Source organism: Bubalus bubalis, chromosome 7 (assembly GCF_019923935.1).
Source record: "Bubalus bubalis isolate 160015118507 breed Murrah chromosome 7, NDDB_SH_1, whole genome shotgun sequence".
Taxonomy (NCBI): domain Eukaryota; kingdom Metazoa; phylum Chordata; class Mammalia; order Artiodactyla; family Bovidae; genus Bubalus; species Bubalus bubalis.
The window spans coordinates 97372950-97395787 of record NC_059163.1 but is presented as its reverse complement, the minus strand read 5'-3'; the positions used below and the strand labels follow the sequence as shown (position 1 = coordinate 97395787).

Sequence of the window (22838 nt, the reverse complement as noted above, 5' to 3'; positions counted from 1 at the left end):
CTCAAGAGTCTTCTCCAACACCGCAGTTCAAAAGCATCAATTCTTCGGCACTCAGCCTTCTTCACAGTCCAACTCTCACATCCATACATGACCACAGGAAAAACCATAGCCTTGACTAGATGGACCTTTGTTGGCAAAGTAATGTCTCTGCTTTTCAGTATGCTATCTAGGTTGGACATAACTTTCCTTCCAAGGAGTAAGCGTCTTTTAATTTCATGGCTGCAGTCACCATCTGCAGTGATTTTGGAGCCCAAAAAAATAAAGTCTGACACTGTTCCCACCGTTTCCCCATCTATTTCCCATGAAGTGATGGGACCGGATGCCATGATCCTCGTTTTCTGAATGTTGAGCTTTAAGCCAACTTTTTCACTCTCCACTTTCACTTTCATCAAGAGGCTCTTTAGTTCTTCTTCACTTTCTGCCATAAGGGTGGTGTCATCTGCATATCTGAGGTTATTGATATTTCTCCTGGCAATCTTGATTACTTGTGTTTCTTCCAGTCCAGCGTTTCTCATGATGTCCTCTGCATATAAGTTAAATAAGCAGGGTGACAATATACAGCCTTGACGTACTCCTTTTCTTATTTGGAACCAGTCTGTTGTTCCATGTCCAGTTCTAACTGTTGCTTCCTGACCTGCATACAGATTTCTCAAGAGGCAGGTCAGGTGGTCTGGTATTCCTATCTCTTTCAGAATTACCCACAGTTTATTGTGATCCACACAGTCAAAGGCTTTGGCAAGTCAATAAAGCAGAAATAGATGTTTTTCTGGAACTATCTTGCTTTTTCCATGATCCAGCGGATGTTGGCAATTTGATCTCTGGTTCCTCTGCCTTTTCTAAAACCAGCTTGAACATCTGGAAGTTCACGGTCCACATATTCCTGAAGCCTGGCTTGGAGAATTTTGAGCATTACTTTACTAGCATGTGAGATGATTGCAAGTGTGTGGTAGTTTGAGCATTCTTTGGCATTGCCTTTCTTTGGGATTGGAATGAAAACTGACCTTTTCCAGTCCTGTGGCCACTGCTGAGTTTTCCAAATTTGCTGGCATATTGAGTGCAGCACTTTCACAGCATCATCTTTCAGGATTTGAAATAGCTCAACTGGAATTCCATCACCTCCACTAGCTTTGTTTGTAGTGATGCTTTCTAAGGCCCACTTGACTTCACATTCCAGGATGTCTGGCTCTAGGTCAGTGACACACCATCATGATTATCTGGGTTGTGAAGATCTTTTTTGTACAGTTCTTCTGTGTATTCTTGCCACCTCTTCTTGATATCTTCTGCTTCTGTTAGGTCCATACCATTTTTGTCCTTTATCGAGCCCATCTTTGCATGAAATGTTCCCTTGGTATCTCAGATTTTCTTGAAGAGATCTCTAGTCTTTCCCATTCTGTTGTTTTCCTCTATTTCTTTGCATTGATCACTGAGGAAGGCTTTCTTATCTCTTCTTGCTATTCTTTGGAACTCTGCATTCAGATGTTTGTATCTTTCCTTTTCTCCTTTGCTTTTCGCTTCTCTTCTTTTCACAGCTATTTGTCAGGCCTCCCCAGACAGCCATTTTGCTTTTTTGCATTTAGGAAACTTGCCTGCCCCAACCCTCCCAAGCCCCACATTAAGTATCACTTTATGTTTCAGAATTAAGTCACATGCCTAACCCTAGGTGAATCACTGGCAAAGGAGAATAGGATTAGAATAACCAATTATGACTCAGTCCCTGGGGCTGGACATGTAGCCACCTCTATTAGTAGAGAAGAGGATGTAGCTGTAGAATGCCCTGCCAATAACGTCTGCTCCACCTACAGGGAACATGTGAACTGTCTCCCAGGATCCAGTAAATTTTACAAAAGCCATAAAAAGTAACCATAACAGAATAAGAACAAGAGGGTTGTTCTCACATACATTACGAGACAAGAATGAGTAGCAGCTTTCAACCAGAAATTTCCATGATCCCGACATCCCATTTCCCCAGATTTCTGGGCCACTTTGGTGGTGTTGTCATCCTTTGTAGTCACTCATTGCATACATGGCACAAGCTGTACTCAATAATCCTGTGCAAATACTAAAGCCTGACCTAAGGGATTCAGTTTGCATCACTGTTGCAAACTTTTTTTCCCCATGGTAGGATTCAGTAACCCATATCTAAAGAAAAAGAGGAGAGACAGTTATAAAGCATGATAATACAGTGATGTGATACCCTTATTTCTGCAAAGCCTGTTCCCTGTTTGGCCCCTATTCAAGGGCTGAGAGATGTCATGGCAGCCAAGCTCCTTTCAGCTTATGGATCACAAACTTGAGAGATCCACCTAATGCACCACCTGGTCCCGTGCTTTTTTCTTCCTTGTGCATTAATTCCAGTGACAATCTTGTAAGACTCCTTTCTCAACTGACACTTTTTCATTTTAAAATTTTCTTTTTAAAAAAAATATTTATTTAATTGGAGGATAATTATTTTATAATATTCTGATGGTTTGTGCCACACGTCAATATGAATCGGCCATAGGCAGACGGGTCCCCTCCCTCCTGAACCCCTTTCCTCTCTCCCCACCCCACCCTTTCAGGTTGTCACAGATCATGGGCTTTGGGTGCCCTGCATCATACATCAAAATCCCACAGGCTATCTGTTTTATATACGGTAATATATAAGTTTCAATGCTATTATCACAAACTTTCAGAAAACTTTCCTTTAAGTGTTGAACAAGACGGCCTTATCCAACATGCTCCCTCATCAGGCTCATGTTAACCTTAAATGAAATGCCACCAGCTGAAATGACCTTATCCGTTTACTTGCTTCTTGTCTGTCTCCCCCTACAAGGACAGTCCATGACAGCACAGACTTTCCTGCTTTTTTCATTGCAATATCCCTGAGGACGAGGTCAATGCCTGCTCAGTGTTTCTTAATAAGGGCTTGGTAAATGAATGAACTGAAGGAGGGCACAGCAACCCACTCCAGTATTCTTGCTTGGAGAATCCCCAAGGACAGAGGAGCCTGGTGGGTGGATACATTCTTAAGTTAAACAGTCTTTACAGTCAGAATATAAATGTGTCTTAACAGTGGTCTGGTCTGTGACTTTAACAGTTTTGTACCACATCACTCTGGTACCTTCCAATAAGTCAATTAGAAAACAGGCTATCTTCTCTTCACTTGAAAATGTTACAAAATGCCGTTTCTGCCTAACACTTTTAAATTTATGCCCTTACTGAACTGATAAGACTGTGTGAACAGTCAAGGCAGACTCGGGAATATTTTGAAATGCATTGAATTTCCCACACAAACAATGCTGCCTTGTTTCTCTCCCTAAATCTTACCAAGTTGGAGGATAAATTTCAAATCTGAGAACCAGAGATAGTCTCAGAGAATGTTCTGTCTCAAGTCAGTGTCACTTTAGGAATGCTTGGGAAATATATCTATTTCTCCTGAAGTCCAGTACACTGTCATTCCAACAGAGAACAAACAAACTCTTCCTATTTCTTTTCCAAAGCCAAGAAAGAGAAAAAAAAAAAACAAAAAAAACCCAAGAAGAGTTACAGCGAGTGTGATTGAGAAAATTACCATTTTTATTGTTTTCTTCACTTTAAAATGGGAAGATGGAACCCCATGAGCTGACCTTTCTCCACCTTGCTCCCTGGAATGTGCTCTGTAACCACACAGCAGAAGGATCTGAGCCTGGTCTTCCCATTCCATTAACATTTGCAAAACCACCAACTTAGAAGAGGCTTCTCAGGGATCCAAAGCCCAGAGTAAGTACCTCCAATTCTATTTCAGCAAATGTGGCAAAACAAATCTACTAAAATGGTAGAAATGACTAACCTCAGTGCTGCACATGAACTGTGGAAGAACATTTTGGACGTAGCTATTCCCTTACAGAAACAGTATGTATACACATTCGAGCACATTTCTCTCCTCTTATAAACCGCTGTCAGCAAATATTTATGTCTATTCATTCATTTATTCTTCCTTTATAAATTCATTCATTTCTGATATCTTCCCCCATCTTTAAAAAAAAATTTTTTTTTTTTAAAGACATTTGCCTTGAGGAAGGGGATTAAGATGGTGAAGTGGGGGGACCTGGAGCTTACCTCCTCCAACGAACACATCAAAAATACATCTTCATGTGGAACTCACAGAAAACTGGGAACTGGCCGAAGAAATCCTTTACAACCAAAGCTGCTAGAAAAATCTCCACATAACTGGGCAGGACAGAAAAGAGCATAAGGCCAGGACGTGTGCTCCTGGGAGAGATCTGTCAGGAGGAGAAGGCGCACGTGGCTGGACCGTTGCCCCAAGGAGTGAGCGGGTTGGGTCATTACCTGGGCATCCAAGTCCTGGGCTCTTGCACGGAGGAGACAAGCTCTCTCGCCCATCGGGAAATGTGCTGAGACAGACAGAAGGGCTGGAGCAGCCTAGACTTTACTTGTGAGGAATGTACACACGTGCAGACCTGCTTACAATCAGGTCAGAGAGAGCCTTGGCCTGGAGGCTGCTGCCTCACCACACGTCCCAGTATGAAGGGTCAGACGACCTGCCCACTCCATACCACAGCCTGGCGTGTGATCTGGGCAAAGATTGAGTCTAGACACAGGCTAGGGAGCCTGCAGTGTGAGCCAGGTAGAATCACTGAGACCACCATCAGCCTGCACTCCGGGGTGACGGGTGCCACCATGACAGAGCAGCAGCTAAGCTCCAAATCTTGGGAGCTTAGCTCCCAAGGAGCTAAGGAGCCCGAGGAACACACAGGAGTCGTTTCCCAGAGAGAGCACCCTGGTTCCATCCACTTCACACTGTGGCTTAGCACTAGGTCCAGGGAGAAGTCTGCCACAGGGGCAGCCCTCAGGTAGAACACAGTCACCTCAATTCCATTCCTGTAGACGGAACCCCCCCAACTCCCAGCCCCAGTCTACTCCTCACCACAGCCTAGCGCTAGACCTGGGACAAACACAACAGAGGAGATGAGACCTTGGGTTGCTTTTAAGCAGAACCATGGACGCTACACAGGTGGCACGTGGGTCCCCTGTGACCACACAGCCTCGCTTCAGGAGGCATCTTTAGGGCAGGGCACACACAGGGGAACATAAGGGAACCAACCCTCAGGGCTTTGATTCCAACAATCATTATATGCCAATAAACTGAACAACCTAGAAGAAATGGACACGTTTCTAGAAACTTACATCCTGCCAAAACTGAGTCAAAAAGAAATAATTTGAACACACTGATAACTAGAAGTGAAACAATTTGTAATTTAAAAAACAAAACAACAAAAAAACCATCCCTCCAAACAAAAGTCCAGCGCTGGACAGCTTTACTGAGGTATTCTACCAAATAAACAAAGAAAAACGTATACCTATCCTACTCAAACTGTTCCAAAAATCTGAAGAGGAGGGTTCTTGTTCAATTGCTCAGCCATGTCCAACCCTTTGCGACCCCATGGACTCCACTATGCCAGGCTTCCCTGTCCTTTACTATCTCCTAGAGGTTCCTCAAACTCATGTCCATTGAATCACTGATGCCATCCAACCATCTCATCATCTCATCCCGTTCTCCTCCTGCCTTCTATCTTTCCCAGCATCAGGGTCTTTTCCAATGAGTCAGTTCTTTGCATCAGGTGACCAAAGTATTGGAGCTTCCGCTTCAGCATCAGTCTTTCCAAAGTATATTCAGGACTGATTTCCTTTAGGATTGACTGGATGGATCTCCTTGCAGTCCAAGGGACTCTCAAGAGTCTTCTCTAGCACCACAGTTCAAAAACATCAGTTCTTCAGTGCTCAACCTTCTTTATGGTCCAACTCTTACATCCATACATGACTACTGGAAAAACCACAGCTTTGACTATATAGACTTCTGTTGGCAAAGTGATGTATCTGCTTTTTAAAATGCTGTCTAGGCTTGTCACAGCTTTTCTTCCAAGGAGCAAGTGTCTTTTAATTTTATGGCTGCAGTCACCATCCGCAGTGATTTTGGAACCCAAGAAAATAAAGTGTCACTGTTTAGAATACTCCCAAATTCATTCTATGAAGCTACCATCACCATGACACCAAAACCAAAGACATTACAAAAAAGAAAACTACAGCCAATATCTTTGAGGAATATAGACACAAAAATCCTCCACAAAATATTAGCAAACCAAATCCAACAATACATACAAAGGATCATAAACCATGATCAAGTTGGATTTGACAAAATTCAACATCCATCCCTGATAAAAAGAACTTTCACCAAAGTAGGAGGGGAGAAATTTCAACATAATAAAGGCCATTTACAACAATCCCAGAGCCAACATAATATTTAACGGTGAAAACCTGAGAGCATTCCCACTAAGTTCAGGGACAAGACAAGGATGCCTACTCTCATCAGTACTATTTAGCAGAGTAATGTAAGCTACAGCAATCAGACAAGGGAAAAAAAGAGGCATCAAAACTGGAAGGGAAGAGGTAAAACTGTCACTATTTGTAGGTCACATAATACTCTACATTGTTGTTCAGCTGCTCAGTCGTGCCCAACTCCCTGCGACCCCATGGACTGCAGCACCCCAGGCTTCCCTGCCCTTCACCATCTCCCAGAGCTTGCTCAAACTCATGTCCATTGATTCAGTGGTGCCATACTCTTATGTAGAGAACCCTAAATTCTTCTCACAAAGACTATTCAATGAATTCAGCAAGGTAGCAGGATACAAGATTAACATACATAAATCTGTTGCATTTCTTCACACTAATAACGAAATATTAGAAAGAGAAAGTAAAAAAAAAAAATACCATTTAATATCCTGTCATAATATAAAAAATATCAAAATACCTAGGAATAAACTTAATTGAGGATGTAAAAAACCTATACACTGAAAATTATAAAATATTGATAATGAAAACCGATGGTGATTCAAATAAATGGAAAGATAATCCATGATCTTAGATTGGAGGGATTAATACTGTTAAAATGGCAATACTACCCAAAGCAATCTGCAAATTTAATGCAATCTCTATCAAAATACCCATGATATTTTTCACAGTACTAGAATAAGAAATCCTAAAATTTATATGGAACCACAAAAGATCCTGAATTGTCAAAGCAAATCTGAAGGAAAAAAAGCTGAAGGCATAACCCTTCCACACTTCATACTATATTACAAAGCTACAAAACAGCATGGATTTGCCACACAGACATACAGATCAATGGAATAGAATAGACAGCCCAGAAATAAATCTATGCACCTATAGTCAACTAATCTATTAACACAAAAGGAGTAATAATATAAAATGGAGAAAAGAATGTCTTCAAAAAGTGGCACTGGAAAGCTACATATAAATCAATTAAAATTAGAACACACCCTCACACCATATACAAAAATAAAATCGTTTAACGATCTAAATATAAGATATGACACCATAAAACGCATAGAAAAGAACTAAGATTGGTCCTCTAAGCAAGGCAAAAGAAATAAAAGCAAAAATGAACAAATGGAACCTATTGAAACTTAAAAGACTTTGCACAGCAAAGGAAATGAACAAAATGAAAAGATAACCCACTTAATGGGAGAAAATATTTGCAAGTAATATGACCAATAACTGGCTAATATACAAAATGTATAAACAGCCCACACAACTCAATATCAAATAACAGTCCAACCAAAAACAAGACCTAAACAGATGAAGACATACAGATGCCAAAAACCACACACACACACAAAAATGTTCTACATCACTAATTATTAGAGAAAGGCAAATCAAAACTACAATGAGATTATCATTTCACACAGATCAGAATGGCCATCATTAAAAAGTCTACAAATAATAAATGCTGGAGAGGATGTGGAGAAGAGGGAACCCTCCTACATTTTTGGTGGAAACGTAAATTGGCCCAGCCACTATGAAAAACAAAATGGAGATTTATTTTAAAAACTAAAAATAGAGTTGCCATACAATCCAACAAATTCTACTTCTGGGCATATATCTGGCAAAAACTCTTAATTGAAAAGATGCACTCACCCCAATTGTAAATAGTGCTGCTACTGCTAAGTCGCTTCAGTCGTGTCCGACTCTGTGCGACCCCATAGACGGCAGCCCACCAGGCTCCCCCGTCCCTGGGATTCTCCAGGCAAGAACACTGGAGTGGGTTGCCATTTCCTTCTCCAATGCATGAAAGGGAAAAGTGAAAGTGAAGTCGCTCAGTCGTGTCCGACTCTAGCAACCCCATGGACTGCAGCCCGCCAGGCTCCTCCGTCCATGGGATTTACAATAGTGCTATTTACTATTAAATACTATTACATAGTGTAAATTTACTATTTACAATAGCTAAGACATGGAAGCAACCTAAATGCCTATTGACAGGTGCACAGACAAAGATGTGGTATGTTTATACTGGGTTGGCCAAATGTTCATTCAGGTTTTCCTACAACATCTTACAGAAAAACCCGAATGAGCTTCTTGGCTAATCAGATACAATTAAATATTATTTGATCATAAAAAAAAATGAAATAATGCCATTTGAAGCAACATGGATGGACCCAGAGATTATCACACTTAGTGAAGCAAGCCAGAGAAAGACAACTATTATATCCTATAACTTCTTCTGGCATCTTAAAAAAAACATGCAATCGAATCTATGTACAAAACAGGAACAGACTCACAGACATAGAAAACAAACTTATGGTTAGCAAAGGGGAGAAGGAGAGGGAAGGACAAAACAGGATGTGGGATTAACAGATACACACTGTTATATATAAAACAGATAAGCAACAAGGATTTACTGTATAGCACAAGGAATTATATTCAATATCTTATAATAATCTATAGCAGAAAATAATTGAGTATATATATATGTGTGTGTGAATCACTTTGCAGTACACCTAAAATTAATGCAATATTGTATTAACTATACGTCAGAGTAAAAAAAGAAAAAAAGAATCTGCCTTTATTTGCTTCATTTTTACCCTTGCTTCATGTACTAACTGGGTGATAACAATGTTTTAAAAGTACAACCACCACTTAGCATTTATTTTGTTCCAGACCCTATCTGTTTAATCTTTACACCTTTGAAGGTCAGAGAGAATCATCTCCACTTAACAGATGAGAAAACTAAAATCTAGAAGGCCAAGTGGCTGCCCAAGGTCACAGAGCCAATAAGCCTCAGAACCTGGATTCCAACTCAAGTCAGTGTGGCTGGAAGCCCTGCCCTCTCTAGACAACAGGGTCGCACCCAAGATGGTGCCTCCATTCACAGAGCCGTCACTAAGTGTCAGTACTGGGCCAAGCCCTGGAGCCACATTTTTAATTTATTCTTCAAAACACACTTACAAGGTGGGGGTAATTATTCCCATTTCACCAGAAGAGGACTGAACATAGAGGTTAAATTACTTGATTAAGGCTACTGAGCTAGAAAGGGCAGAATTGCAATGCAAATTCTGCCCATCAACTTGAAAGCCCAACTCAGAGGGCACCTGGAATAGAAAAACGCTCTAGTTAATGGAGAGGAGGGTGCCCCCTGCCCACCCAGCAACAGTGACAAGAAAGTGATATAATATTTATCAAGTAAGAATCTTCTGGGTTACAGTCCTAAGTCCCAGTCTTTCATACAGCTTAAAAGCTGTATGAAATATATATTTCATATATATATATGAAGAGCTGTATATAAATATATATTTTGAAATAGCACATAAAATGAGGGAACTCTTAGATACTGGAGGAGAGGAGTGGGTTGTCTGCATTTATTTTCTTCTTAGTCTCTGAACCATGGCCAAAAGTTTCTTAGCTTTAAAACCAAAATATTACCTATTTAGTCTTGATTCTAAAGCCAAACTCTCACCTCCAGTAAATTCCATAACCAATTACTTGATTCTTCTTCAAGAAGACCCTTCAAATATCCTGGTCTACATTCTTCAAACTCTCCCAGTTTATCAAGTGGACTAAAAACCTGGCCAGAGCTAAATGGAAATTAATGCTTTGCATGATACTGGGCACAACTGAGTGTTCATGGAATGGGGAAATAAGTCACAGACGGAACACCAAATTGTCAATGCAATTTATATAATCTTAAATTTTTATATATTTCAAACTTACAGAAAAGTTGCAAAAGCAGAACAAAAATATTCCTATACACCTTTACTCAAATTGACTACTTATTAACATTTTGCCCCTTGCTTCACTATCAATGTAATTTTATAAACAGGATGATGAGAACAAAATGATTTCATAGCAATTATAATTAATCAGTTTTTTTAAATGGTTTAATCTCAAGTTAAAGGCAATACCACTTTGCTGCCAGGCTCATCACATGCAAATCAAACCACAGCCTTGAACTGGAAAGTTCACTGGACTTAACCAAATCTGAAGCCCATACTTAACACAGGTGACCACTTATGTCAGGACACCCAAAGGTTTCCAGCATGATCAAGGTGATGTCCATTCCAATGTGAGTTTTTTTTTTTTTCCCAAAGAAGAATCACTAATTGCCTTTGAAAAAATAAATTATTATTGTTAAAACAAATATTTTATTAAAAAAAAAAAACCTCACAAATGAAAAAAGACTCCTACTCAAAAAGTAATCGAATGGCAACAATCAATCCCACCAAACTTTCCAGCATCAACAACCAATATGGCTACCACCCAGACATCTCTTTCTGTTGCAACATCTGAATCTCTATTTCCTCTGGAAATAATGACAAAGCAGTTTCATTTCAATCGTTTGGTATTTCTCAAAGCTATCCTGAGGGGCCTACATGCCCTCACAATCTTCCACATTTGATTCCACAGATACCACAATGGTCATTACTGTGATCCCCTTAAGGGCTACCTGGGAGTGTACCTGTAATTCTCTTAAAGGGCTAGTTGGTCATGTTCCTGTGATTCCCTTAAAGGACTGCATGTGGACAGGACCTCCTTTGGGGGTAGGAGAGACAGTTGGGTTAGAACTGATTCACGTGGTGCAAAAGGTGCAAAAGGAAGAGCTAAAGACACAGCCCTGGTGCAGACGGAACAGCACCCAGGCACAGCTTTGTTGAGAACATCACCTGAATATACACAGCCTTCCCTGGGAGAACCAAGTGGCTAACCAGACACCTGACAGCAAGCAGATGCATTTCCTGGCTTCTTCAACTTGTTTCTAGTTGCCTTCAGCTCTCGAGAATACAACCTGGATTCCCTCAGTAAGTATCAGCCAGTGAAGTCACATGAAAAGATTGCTCCAATTCACTCTTGCTGGTGGGTTTCCAAGGGTAAAAGAATACAGTCCGTGTCTTCTCAGTCATGAGGAAACCATTGTCACTGAATCTCCCTGGGATGCTTCCTACATCCAACCAAACAAAGGGAGCGACAGCTGAGGTTTTCAGATCAAAAACAAATGTGTCCCCTTGCTGCGAGATGGTGGCCTGAAAGAAAAAGATAAACGAAGTGAAGGTGGAGAGCAGAACTCTCTGTTCTACATGGCTAACACAGAATGCACTGCGTACAACCTTGGTTCTATTACTGCTAAAGTCATATATTCCATGCACTGTGTCAGATGCTAAAAAAAAAATACATGGAAATTTACTGAAGGCTGTGGAAAATTACCAAATTGTAATCTCAAATCAGGGGTAGAAATATGTGGTCTCCAAAGATTCAGGAGAATATTTCACAGGAAGCTCAGAGCTTTGTAGCTGTGTGTCTTTTCCTCAGGGTCTCGTCAAGACAGGCACATTTCTGCAGCAAGACTGGTGATTTTAATGACTTGCTCAGGATCTGTCCGGAGCTGACTGTGGAGCACAGCCATGGCACCCACCTTTTGGTCTTATGAGGCGACCCTGTGGTCCAGACAGCAGCCAGCCAGGCATCTCCAGAAGCTATCCCACTACAGCTGGTGCTCTTAATGCATCGTGGGTCAAGTCACTTTATGAGCACCTCAAACATGTGTGAATCCCACACAATATAGAAAAAGAGAGTGTGGTGTAAGTCTTGTCACCCGTCAGCCCCTTGGCACAGGCTGAGTGAGGACAGCTGCTCCTGGACGGTGAGGTTTGTGAGCCTCTCACTGTGAGCACACAGCTGAGTGGGACCTGGTAATCAAGCCATGCATTTGTCACGAAACAGAACCCTTCCACATGCATACATGCCATGCCATAGGTTTGACATTACAGGCTATGTGTAACATAAAGAATATCCAAGGGCAAAGTTTACTATATGTAACTTAGCCTGCTACATCATGCAGGGTTCTGCATTGTCAACAAGAAATCCCACATTGGTAGGGCTTCCCTAGTGGCTTAGCTGGTAAAGAATCTGTCTGCAATGCAGGAGGCCTGGGTTCCATGCCTGGGTCGGGAAGATCCCCTGGAGAAGAAAATGGCAGCCGACTCCAGTATTCTTGCCTGGAGAATCCCCATGGACAGAGGAGCCTGGAGGGCTATAGTCCATGGGGTGGCAGAGAGTCGGATGTGACTTAACGACTCTACCACCACCACCTTCACTACTTTGGTAGAAACAAGAAGAGAAATTTAAAGAGAGCTACCTAATACACTTTAAATTTCTTTTCTTGCTTCTACCAAAGTAGTGATGGTGTCAAATCCCCAAATCTTGCTGCCCACTCATTCCAGTGAAGACCCTAAAGCCGTCACAGGCACACAGTTCACGTGGCTGGCCCGGCGCTACCAAGGCTGCAGGAAGGCAGCCACTCTCCTACTCTGCAGGAACAGCCACTCTGTTCCAAGGCCAAGGCCAGAAGGGACACTGGCGCCCACTCACTCGTGTTGGTGCCTTCTTCTAATTGGAAATCTCACTTCTGCATTATCTGACAGCAGAGCAGGGAGCTCAAGCTTGTACTCTGGCTCAAGGCCCCTGGGGATGCCCCAGGGGATAGAATTAATGCCTGGCTATGTTAAGCCTGACAATGTTAACTATCATTACTATTATTGTTGCTACTGTTATTACATCTCTTTAGGATGTAATAAGGATCCCTTTAGGATGGGAAGTATCACTGAAATACAACTGAGATAGGACAGAGCAAGAAGGCCTGCTCCTTTCCCACTCCCAGCTGTCTCAAGGTAATAGAGACCTAGATGAGAAAAGAAGAAAGATTTCAAAATCTTGTGTAGAGCCTACAAATTTGTCCAGTAATAGTTTGTACTTTTTTCTGGAAAGAAGCTGTGTAAATGTATGTCATTTCCTTCATATCTGCTCTACATCGGATGTTACAAATAAGTTAGATTTCATTAAGGGAACATTTCACTATTAACTAGGAAGGAAGCTATGTTTTCATTTCAAGGACTGAGTTTTGATATTTCTAAACCAAATGTAAAAAAATCCTCTCAAGTCTTTTCAATGAAGTCTAAAATAAACTCAAAATTGGTTAAAAATAGAGAATGAAACTTTCTAGAAACATACTTTCAATCACCATGTGGAGGTGGGGGAAGGAAGGAAAGGTTTTCAATTAACTAGATAGATTCCATATTTTCCAGCTACACGATTTTTACAACACAGCCTATCCTGATCATCCCATTTTTTTCTTGACAATGACAAAGAGATCTGGTGATTAAGCAACTTGAAAGTAATAAACCAGAGTGGAGAGTGAAAGTTTTTTACATTAACAGACTCTCCTTAAAAATGCAAAATTAAGGGTGCTTTTATAGTATGGCTGAGTCCCTTTGCTGTCCACCCAAAACCATCATAACATTGTTAAACGGGTATACTCCAATATAAAATTTAAAAGTTTTAAAAAAAAGACACAGAGAAGATTTAAATGCATGTTGTTAAGTAAAAAAACAGCCAATCTGAAAGAACTACATACTGTATGGTTCCAGCAAGATGACATTCTGGAAAAAACAAAAATATGTAAATTGCCAAAAGATCAGCATTTCCTAGGGATTGAGGGGAGGGAAAGATAGAGGAGGGCTTTCCAGGTGGCTCAGCAGTGAAGAACCTGCCTGCCAACGCAGGAGACATGGGTTGGATCCCTGGGTCGGGAAGATCCCCTGGAGAGGGGCATGGCAACACACTCCAGTACTCTTGCCTGGAGAATCCCATGGACGGAGGAGCCTGGTGGGGCTGCAAAGAGTCAGACACGACTGAGTGACTGGGCACAAGCAAAGATAAAGGAGGCAGAAAGCAATGGATTGCAGAGCAGTGACAGTACGCTGTATGATACTGTAACAGAAGTTACATGTCACTGTCACTTAGCCACTCAGTTGTGAGGAAGAGTGGGTTGCCATTTCCCTCTCCAGGGAATCCTCCTGACCCAGGGATCAAACCCATGTCTCCGGCTTGGCAGATGGATTCTTTACCACTGAGGCACCAGGGAAGCCCACCTGTCACTGTACATTTGTCAAAACCCATAGAACACACAACAGAATGAGTGTACCCTAATGTAAATTATGAGCAGGGACTACTCTCCAGTTGCCATGCGAGAGCGTCTCACTGCAGTGACCAGACCCCACTTGCTATGACTACAGAAAAGCCCACGCAGAAACAAAGACCCAGCACAGCCAAACAATGAATAAACAGCTAAAATTAAAAAATTATTAAATGAACGTGTCAAAGCTATCACAACATTGTTAATCAACTATACTCCAATATAAAATAGAAAGTTAAAAAAGAGAGAGAAGAAATCATTTGTTAAATTAAAAAAAAAAAAAAAGAGTGCTTTTACTGGGCTCAGACACTTCCTGGCTACAGACTGAACAGTTACTCGCCCCACCAAACAGGCTGGTGCGTGTGCTGAGTCACGTTCAATGCTCTGTGACCCCACGGAGTGCAGCCTACCAGGCTCCTCTGTTCATGGGATTCTTCAGGCAAGAATACTGGGGTGGGTTGCCATTTCCTTCTCCAGGGGATATTCCTAACTCAGGCATCAAACCCACGTCTCTTGTATCTCCTGCCTCAGCAGGCAGATTCTTTACCACTGAGGCACTTGCGAAGCCCCCAAACAGGCTTTCTCACTTACAAGTGCAGGTGGTAATACTTCAGGGCTGGTGCAGTAAAGCCCCCAGGTCAGAGCCTGGAATCCAGCAGAGGAGCAGAAGGCGGGGAGGACCCTGCTGCCTCGCCCTCCGCTGCGCCAGCCTGACAAGAAGACGTGATGGGACCACTGGCATAGCAGGCATCGTCAACTTTGACAAACGCTGAATCAGAAAAAAAATTATTTGCTCTTTGCTTCCAGTGGGAAGGGGAATCAATCTTCCCCAGGTCCCAAAACAACTCAGTACCAAGGGGAAATTTTGCAAAACAGCAGGACAGCCCTCAAAGCCACAGCAACTCCAGACCACTGGTGCTTACAGTGATATTTGCCCTGTGGAGCCCCTTGGCATTCTTCAGTGAGGACAGGAAGTGATAGTTGATTGGGCTCAAGAGTTCCCCGTCAGTTGACAGGTAAAAGGAAACCACACAGCTTTGTCGTGTACATCCGGGACATCCTTTTAACAACTCAGGCACTGGCTTAGTATAGAGGAGAACAGACTCCCCAGCTTTTATCACGAAAGGGTTAGTCGACTCAGAGCATACGAGCTCCAGGGAACTCCAAGTGTGGACTCTCACCTGGGGAGAAACAAAACAGAAGGAAACCAAACATTCTTAGTTCCTAATTTTTTTTTAGAGAATAAGAGTAGTAATAATAGATGGAAGTCACAATAGCAGAACTGATTAAGAGACTGTGAAACCTGAGTTTAACCTCAGCTCTGCCAAGTACTAGATGTGAATTCAACTTCTCAAAGTATCCATTTCTTTATACATAAAGTGAGAACAACAAATAATAAAAAGCAGTAACTTCATAGGCGGTTGTGAGAATTAAATAATCTGTGGAAGGCATAGGATCTCAGGCATTGTAATTATTCCAAAAACCTGACCTATTCTCAATGTCCTCCCAATGGCAGCCGCCTAAGACTTCAAGTTTCTATCCTCTCTTTTTTTACCTAACTTTGTTTTAAATACAACTTCACTTTCCCACATATACATTTTGTATAATTTTACTGATTTCCACTTTAATATACTGTTTAAAATGATTTCTTTTTATAAAGCTTAGGCTTTTTCCAGCTTCTCATGATTATAAATAATCTTTAAGTGTCATTTTAAAGTTTACAATTCACACTCATCTAATTATTGTATTCACTACCCACAGAAATCCTCTAAAAAGGCACCTTGATGTCATTTTACAGATGAGAAAACTGAACCAAGACATTAAGGTCATGGAATAAACAGCAGGATTTTGTCCTGAATATAGATTTTCAGATTTTAAGAACAGCCCATTTTCTGCTACAGACATTAGAAACACTTTGATACAAATTTCTCTTTTCTTTTTTTCCAAAAATAACAGAACCAAATAATGAAAAAAATCTAAAATTCTCCCTCTACCACAGAAAGAAAAAAATGTCCAAGCAACTTACAGTGAGCATCATCTGCTGGTCTGAGTGAAGGTCTGACGCACCATAGATGAAAAGCACATCTTTATCCTCAAATCCCACCGGTAACAGGGGGGCGAAGAAATGCCGAGCAAAGTAATGAAGCATTTTCCACTTTCCTCCATACTCTAAAAAGAATCAGGTGGGTTAGGAGATGGGCAGGGTCAAGCAGTGAGAGTCACTGTCCACATGGCCCAGGCGTGTGACCTGGCACATTCTGGGCACTGAGCGTGGAAGAGAGCTGACAGCGGAGAGAACCCGTTTTGTGGAACACAGGGAGCATTCTGGACATCACCTCATGTCAGCCTCAAACCTGGAGGAGGCAGCCATTACCATCGCACCCTTCAAATGAGGAAATGGACACTCAAGCAGTTAAGTCACACGTGCTACATGAAGTATTTTGAGCCTGGACGTGATTCCTGGCTGGCACTTGCTCATTTGCAGTTCTGCTTCCAGGAAATCACTGCGCCAATGTTCATTTTTCCTACTTACACATGAAAAAGGGAATCAGGAGCATTGGCAGTGAACATGTGTTACAACTCTTCCTTTATAAGAATTACTTAGAGGAAGTACTATTGGAGAGGCTGGACAAGACGGTGGAGTAGGAAGACCCTGTGCTCACCTCCTCCCACGAGCACACTACAATCACAGCTATTTAGAGAGCAACTCTTTATGAGAAAGACAAAATCTAGTAGAAAAGAGCATCGACAGCTAAAGACATTAAGAAGGAACCATAAGATGGGCAGGAGGGGCATAAGTTACGTAGTCAAGACCCACACCTCAGGGGTGGGTGAACCACAAACGTAAGAATAACGACAATTGCTACTCAAGGAGTCTGAGTCCCACATAGGGCTCCCCAGCCCATGGATCCTGCCCTGGGAAGACAAGTACCTGGAAACCTTGGCTTTGAAGGCCTGCAGGGATTAATTTCAGGAGTCACAGAGAGTTGGGGGAAACAGAGACACCACTCTGAAAGGGCACACACAAAATTTCACACCCTCTGGGACCCAGGGCAGAAGCGGTCATTTGAAAAGAGCCCAGGTCAGACTCATTTGCTGACCTTGGAGGGTCTCCTGAAGAGGCAAGAAGCAACTGGAGCTCACCTTGGAGGCAAAGGCACTGGCAAGTGCCATTTTGGAATCCTCCTTCTAGAGAATTAGCACCAGGATCCAGCCCCACCCACCAGCTGTCTGCACCAGTGCTGGGATGCCTCAGGCCAAGCAACTGGCTAGACAAGGACACAGCCTCACCCTACAGCAGACAGGCTGCCTTAGACCTCCTGGGCCCAAGGCTCCTAAGGTCATACTCCTGTTCACCAGAGGCTCAGGCCCCAGCGCTATCAGCAGTGTACAAGCACTAGCCCCCCAGGGACATGCAGCCAGAAGTCTGGAGACCCACGTTCCAGCCACAAGCCAGCCAGAACCAGCCCCAAAATATTCTGGGCCTTGGCTTCACCTACTGGCCCCAACTTCACCCAGCAAGGGGTAGACACCAGCCCCAGGACCACTGCAGCCCTGAAGCCTACCTTGTTAGGACATAACCAACACAGCAGATTGGCACCAACCCAAGAGCAGACCAAAACCAGCTCTGAAAAACCTTAGAGTCCTCAGCCAGCTGCCCTGGGATCCAATCCCCCTCAGTTAGCCAGTGGGTCAGCTGGTGCTGGCCCATTTGGGATACCCTAGAATCTGTGCCAGCCATATTAGGAACTGGCTCCAGCTACCAGTAGGTGAAGACTAGATCCATGAACCCCAGCCCTGTAACCACTCACCTGAGAACCCAGCTCTGACCATTCGTGAGCAAGAGGTAGTACAGGATCCTCCAGGGTTCTGCAGCCAGCAGCCTCATGACGTGGCCCCACCAACAAGTACCCAGCAGGCTCTGCACAAGGCAGGGCCTGGCAACCAACTGGGCCAAGAGCCAGCCATGTCTATCAGACCATGACAGTAGTTGGTCCACCACACAGAAGGACCCATACACCCCACATAGGGGTGACCAGAGAGGAGTGAGCTGCTGGGACACACAGCATGTCTCCTACAAAAGGCCCCCTCTCCAAGGTCAGGAAATGTAACCAACCTACCAGACGCAGAGAAAGAAAAAGAACCAGTTAGGCAAAATGAGGTGACAGAGGAACATGTTTCAAACAAAGGAAGGAGATAAAACCCCAGAAGAACCAACTGAAGCCCAGATAGGCAAACTACTTGAGAAAGAGTTCAGGGTAATGATCACAACAATGATCAAAGAACATGGGAGAAGAACGGATGAACACGGTGAGAAGTTTAACATAGAGTTAGAAGATATGAAGAACTAAGCAGAGACAAAAAATACAAGTGAAATGAAAAATACACTAGAAGAAATCAACAGTAGGTTAAATGATACAGAGGAATGGATCAGGGAGAAGGAAGATAGAACAGAGGAAATCACTGAAGCCGAACAGGAAAAAAAAAAAAAAAGGGTAAAAAGAAAATAGAGTTTAAGAGATCTCTGGTACAACATCAAGGGAACTAATATTCACATTATATGGTCCCAGAAGAAGAGAGAAAGGGACAGAGAACATATTTGAAGACCCAATAGTTGAAAATTTCCTTAACTTGGGAAGAGATATAGACATCTAGGTCCTGGAACATAGATAGGATCAACCCATAGAGGTCCACACCAAGATACACTGTAATTAAAATGGTAAAAATTTAAGTTAAAGAAGCAATATTTAAAAAACACGGGGAAAGCAATAAGTTATATACAAAGGAACTCCAGTGAGGCCATTAACTGCCTTCCAGCAGCTCTGCAGGCCAGATGGGAGCGCACAATAAATTTTAAGTGATGAAAGGGGAAAACCTACAAACAAGAACACTCTACTCAGCAAGGTTTTCATTCAGATTTGATAAAGAAGCCCCAAGGTTTGCAGAGAAGCAAAACCTAAAAAGGAGCTGAGCACCAGCAAACCAGCTTCATAAGAAATGGTAAAGGGACTTCTCTAAGTGAAAAAGAAAAGGCTACAAGTAGAAACATGAAAATTATGAAAGGAAAAAGCTCATTAATAAATGCAAATTTTAGGTTGTAAATCAACCATTTTCAAACCTATCAGGAAAGTTAAAAGAGAAAAGCAGTAAAAATCATCTATATCCATAATAATTAGTTAAGAGATACACAAAAAGATGTAAAATATGAAACTAAAAACAATAATCATGACAAGGGTAGGGGAGTAAAAATGCAGGGTTGTTAAAAATGTTTGAAATTAAGAGATCATCAACTTAAAATAATCACATAAATTGCATTACACTATATATAGATTGCTATATATAAGCTGCATGGTAACCAGAAATCTACAACTGATAAACATCAAAAATAAGGGAATCCAAACATAACTAAAGATAGTCATCAAATCAACAGGGAAGGGAAAAGGACAGGAACTAAAAAGAACTACAAAAATAACCCCCAAACAATGAACAAAATAGAAGTACGTACCTATCAGTAATTAACTACTAATGGACTAAATGCTCCAATCAAAAGATGCAGAGTGGCTGAATGGACACAAAAACAAAACCCATATATATGCTACCTATAGGAGACACACTTCAGATCTAAACACATACACAGAACTGAAAGTGAGGGGATTGAAAAAAAGTATTCCATGCAAATATAAATCAGAAAAAGCCAGGATGCTAATATTTATTAATATATCAGACAGAACAGACATTAAAACAAAGATGTGATAAGTGACAAAGAAGGGTGTGATATAATGATCAAGGGATCAATCTAAGAATATGTAACAACTGTAAATGGATATGCACCTATATATAAAAGAGTGCTATATACATAAAGCAAATATTAATAGACATAAAGGGAGAAATTGACAGTAACATAATAAGAGTAGGGGAATTTAACACCCCACTCATATCAGTGGACAGATCATCCAGATAGAAAATCAGTCAGGAAACACATTAGATCAAATGGATGGATACAGAATATTCCATCCAAATCAGCAGAATACACATGTGATCCAAATGTACAAGGAACATTTTCTAGGATGAACCACATGATGTGCCACAAAACAATATTCAATAAATTTAAGAAAACTGAAACCATATCAAGCATGTTTTTCAACCACAAACCTACGAGACTCAGAACTCAACCACAAGGAAAGAAAAAAAAACACTGCAAAAAACACTAACATGGAAGCTAAGCAACATGTTACTAAACAACCAATGGGTCACCAAAGAAACTCAAAGGATCATCAAAATACTTGGAAACAAATGAGAACAAAAACACAATGACCCAAAATCCAGTGGACGCAGCAAAAGCAGTTCTAAGAGGGAAATTTTACTGATACAAACTTAGCTCAGAAAACAAGAAAAATTACAAATAAACAACCTGACCCTACACCTAAAGGAACTTAGAAAAAGAACAGCAAACAAAACCCAAACTTAGTAGAAGGAAAAATATAATAAAGATCAGAGCAGAAATAAGCAAAATAGAGACTTTAAAAAATAGAAACGATCAATGAAACCAAGATCTGGTTCTTTGAAAAGATAAACAAAATTGATAAAATTACAGCCAGACTTATCATCAAAAAAAGAGGTCTAATCAATAAAGTCAGAAATGAAAGAGACACTACAACTAAAGCTAAAGAAGTACAAAGCATAAGAGACTAGTATGAACAACTATACACCAACAAATTGGACAAGCTAGAAGAAATGGATAAATTCCTGGAAACATATAAACTTCTAAGACTGAATCATGAAAAGATTTTTTTTTTTTAATCTAAACAGATCAATTACTTCTAAGGAGACTTAATCAGTAACCAAAAACCTCCAAAAAACAAAAGTCCAGGACCACATGGCTTCACTGGTGAATTCTACCAAACATTCAAAGAAAAATTAATACCAATCCTTCTCAAACTCTTCCAGAAAATGGAAGAGGAAGGAATGCTTCTGAACTCATCCATGGGGCCAGCATCAACATGATTCCAAATCCAGGGGGAAAACCTTATGATCATCTCCATGTATCCAGAAAAGTTTCTGAAATAGTTCAACATCCACTTATGATAAAAAACAAAACAAAACAAAACAAAACAAAACAAAAAAACACTTCACAAAGTGGGTGTAGAGGGAACATGCTTCAACATAACAAAGGCTATATATAAGTAGACAGCTAACACCATACTCAACAGTGAAAAGCTGAAACTACTTCCTCTAAGATCAACAAGACAAGGATTCCCAGTTTTATAGTCGTGTCTGACTCTTTGTGACACCATAGTCTGGCCATGGGATTCTCCAGAAAAGAATACTGGATTGTGTTGCCATTCCCTTTTCCAGGGAATCTTCCCGACCCAGGGATTGAACCTCGGTGTTCTGCATTGCAGGCAGATTCTTTACCATCTGAGCTATCCGGGAAGCCACATCAAAAAGAATAAAATACCCAGGAATAAATCAAAGGAGGGAAAAGAACTGTACCCAGAAAACTATAAGACACTGATGAAACCAACTGCAGACAACACAAACAAATGCAGAGATACTTTGCTCATGGATAGGACTCATATTTGGAGAAGGCAATGGCACCCCACTCCAGCACTCTTGCCTGGAAAATCCCATGGACGGAGGAGCCTGGTGGGTTGCCATCTATGGGGTCGCACAGAGTCGGACACGACTGAAGTGACTTAGCAGCAGCAGCAGCAGGACTCATATTGTTACAATGACCATGGGGTCCCTAAGAGTCGGACAAGACTCAGCGACTTCACTTTCACTTTTCACTTTCATGCATTGGAGAAGGAAATGGCAACCCACTCCAGTGTTCTTGCCTGGAGAATCCCAGGGACGGGGGAGCCTGGTGGGCTGCTGTCTATGGGGTCGCACAGAGTCAGACACGACTGAAATGACTTAGCAGCAGCAGCAGGACTCATATTGTTACAATGACCATACTACTCAAGGCAATCACAGATTCAATGCAATCCGTATCAAAATACTACTGGCATATTTCACAAAACTACAACAAATATTCCTAAAATTTGTATGAAAACACAAAAGACCCCAAGCAGTGAAAACAATCTTGAGAAAGAAGAAATGAAAAATGAAATTAAACATTTTCTCACATCATTTACAAAAATAAACTCAAACTGGATTAAGAGCCTAAATGTAAGATCAGAAACCATAGAACTCCTAGAGGAAAACACAGGCAGAATACTCTGACACAAATCATAGCAATATATTTTTGGAACTGCCTCCTAAGGCAAAAGAAACACAAGCCAAAATAAGCAAACAGACCTAATTAAACTTAAAAACATTCACACAGCAAGGGAAACCATAAACCAAATGAAAAGACAGTGTATTGATTTGGAGAAAATATCTGCAAATGATGCGACCATTAAGGGGTTAATATACAAAATATTGGAGAAGGAGATGGCACCCCACTCCAATACTCTTGCCTGGAAAATCCCATGGATGGAGGAGCCTGGTGGGCTGCAGTCCATGGGGTCACTAAGAGTCGGACACAACTGAGCAA

General features: G+C 41.5%; 1 protein-coding gene across 2 annotated transcripts in view; it reads right to left on the bottom strand.

Moving 5' to 3' along the window:
• Positions 1-9994: 9994 nt before the first annotated feature.
• MANBA (mannosidase beta) overlaps positions 9995-22838 on the bottom strand; it is a 125775-nt gene continuing 112931 nt past the window's right edge. For both annotated transcript variants that reach the window (XM_044946167.2, XM_025290371.3), the window contains 3 exons: positions 16326-16468; positions 15223-15480; positions 9995-11351 (listed from right to left, as the gene is read on the bottom strand). In XM_044946167.2, the coding sequence (XP_044802102.2) occupies positions 11127-11351; positions 15223-15480; positions 16326-16468 (626 nt within the window). In that variant the 3' untranslated portion in view covers positions 9995-11126. The remainder of the gene's footprint in view (positions 11352-15222; positions 15481-16325; positions 16469-22838) is intronic.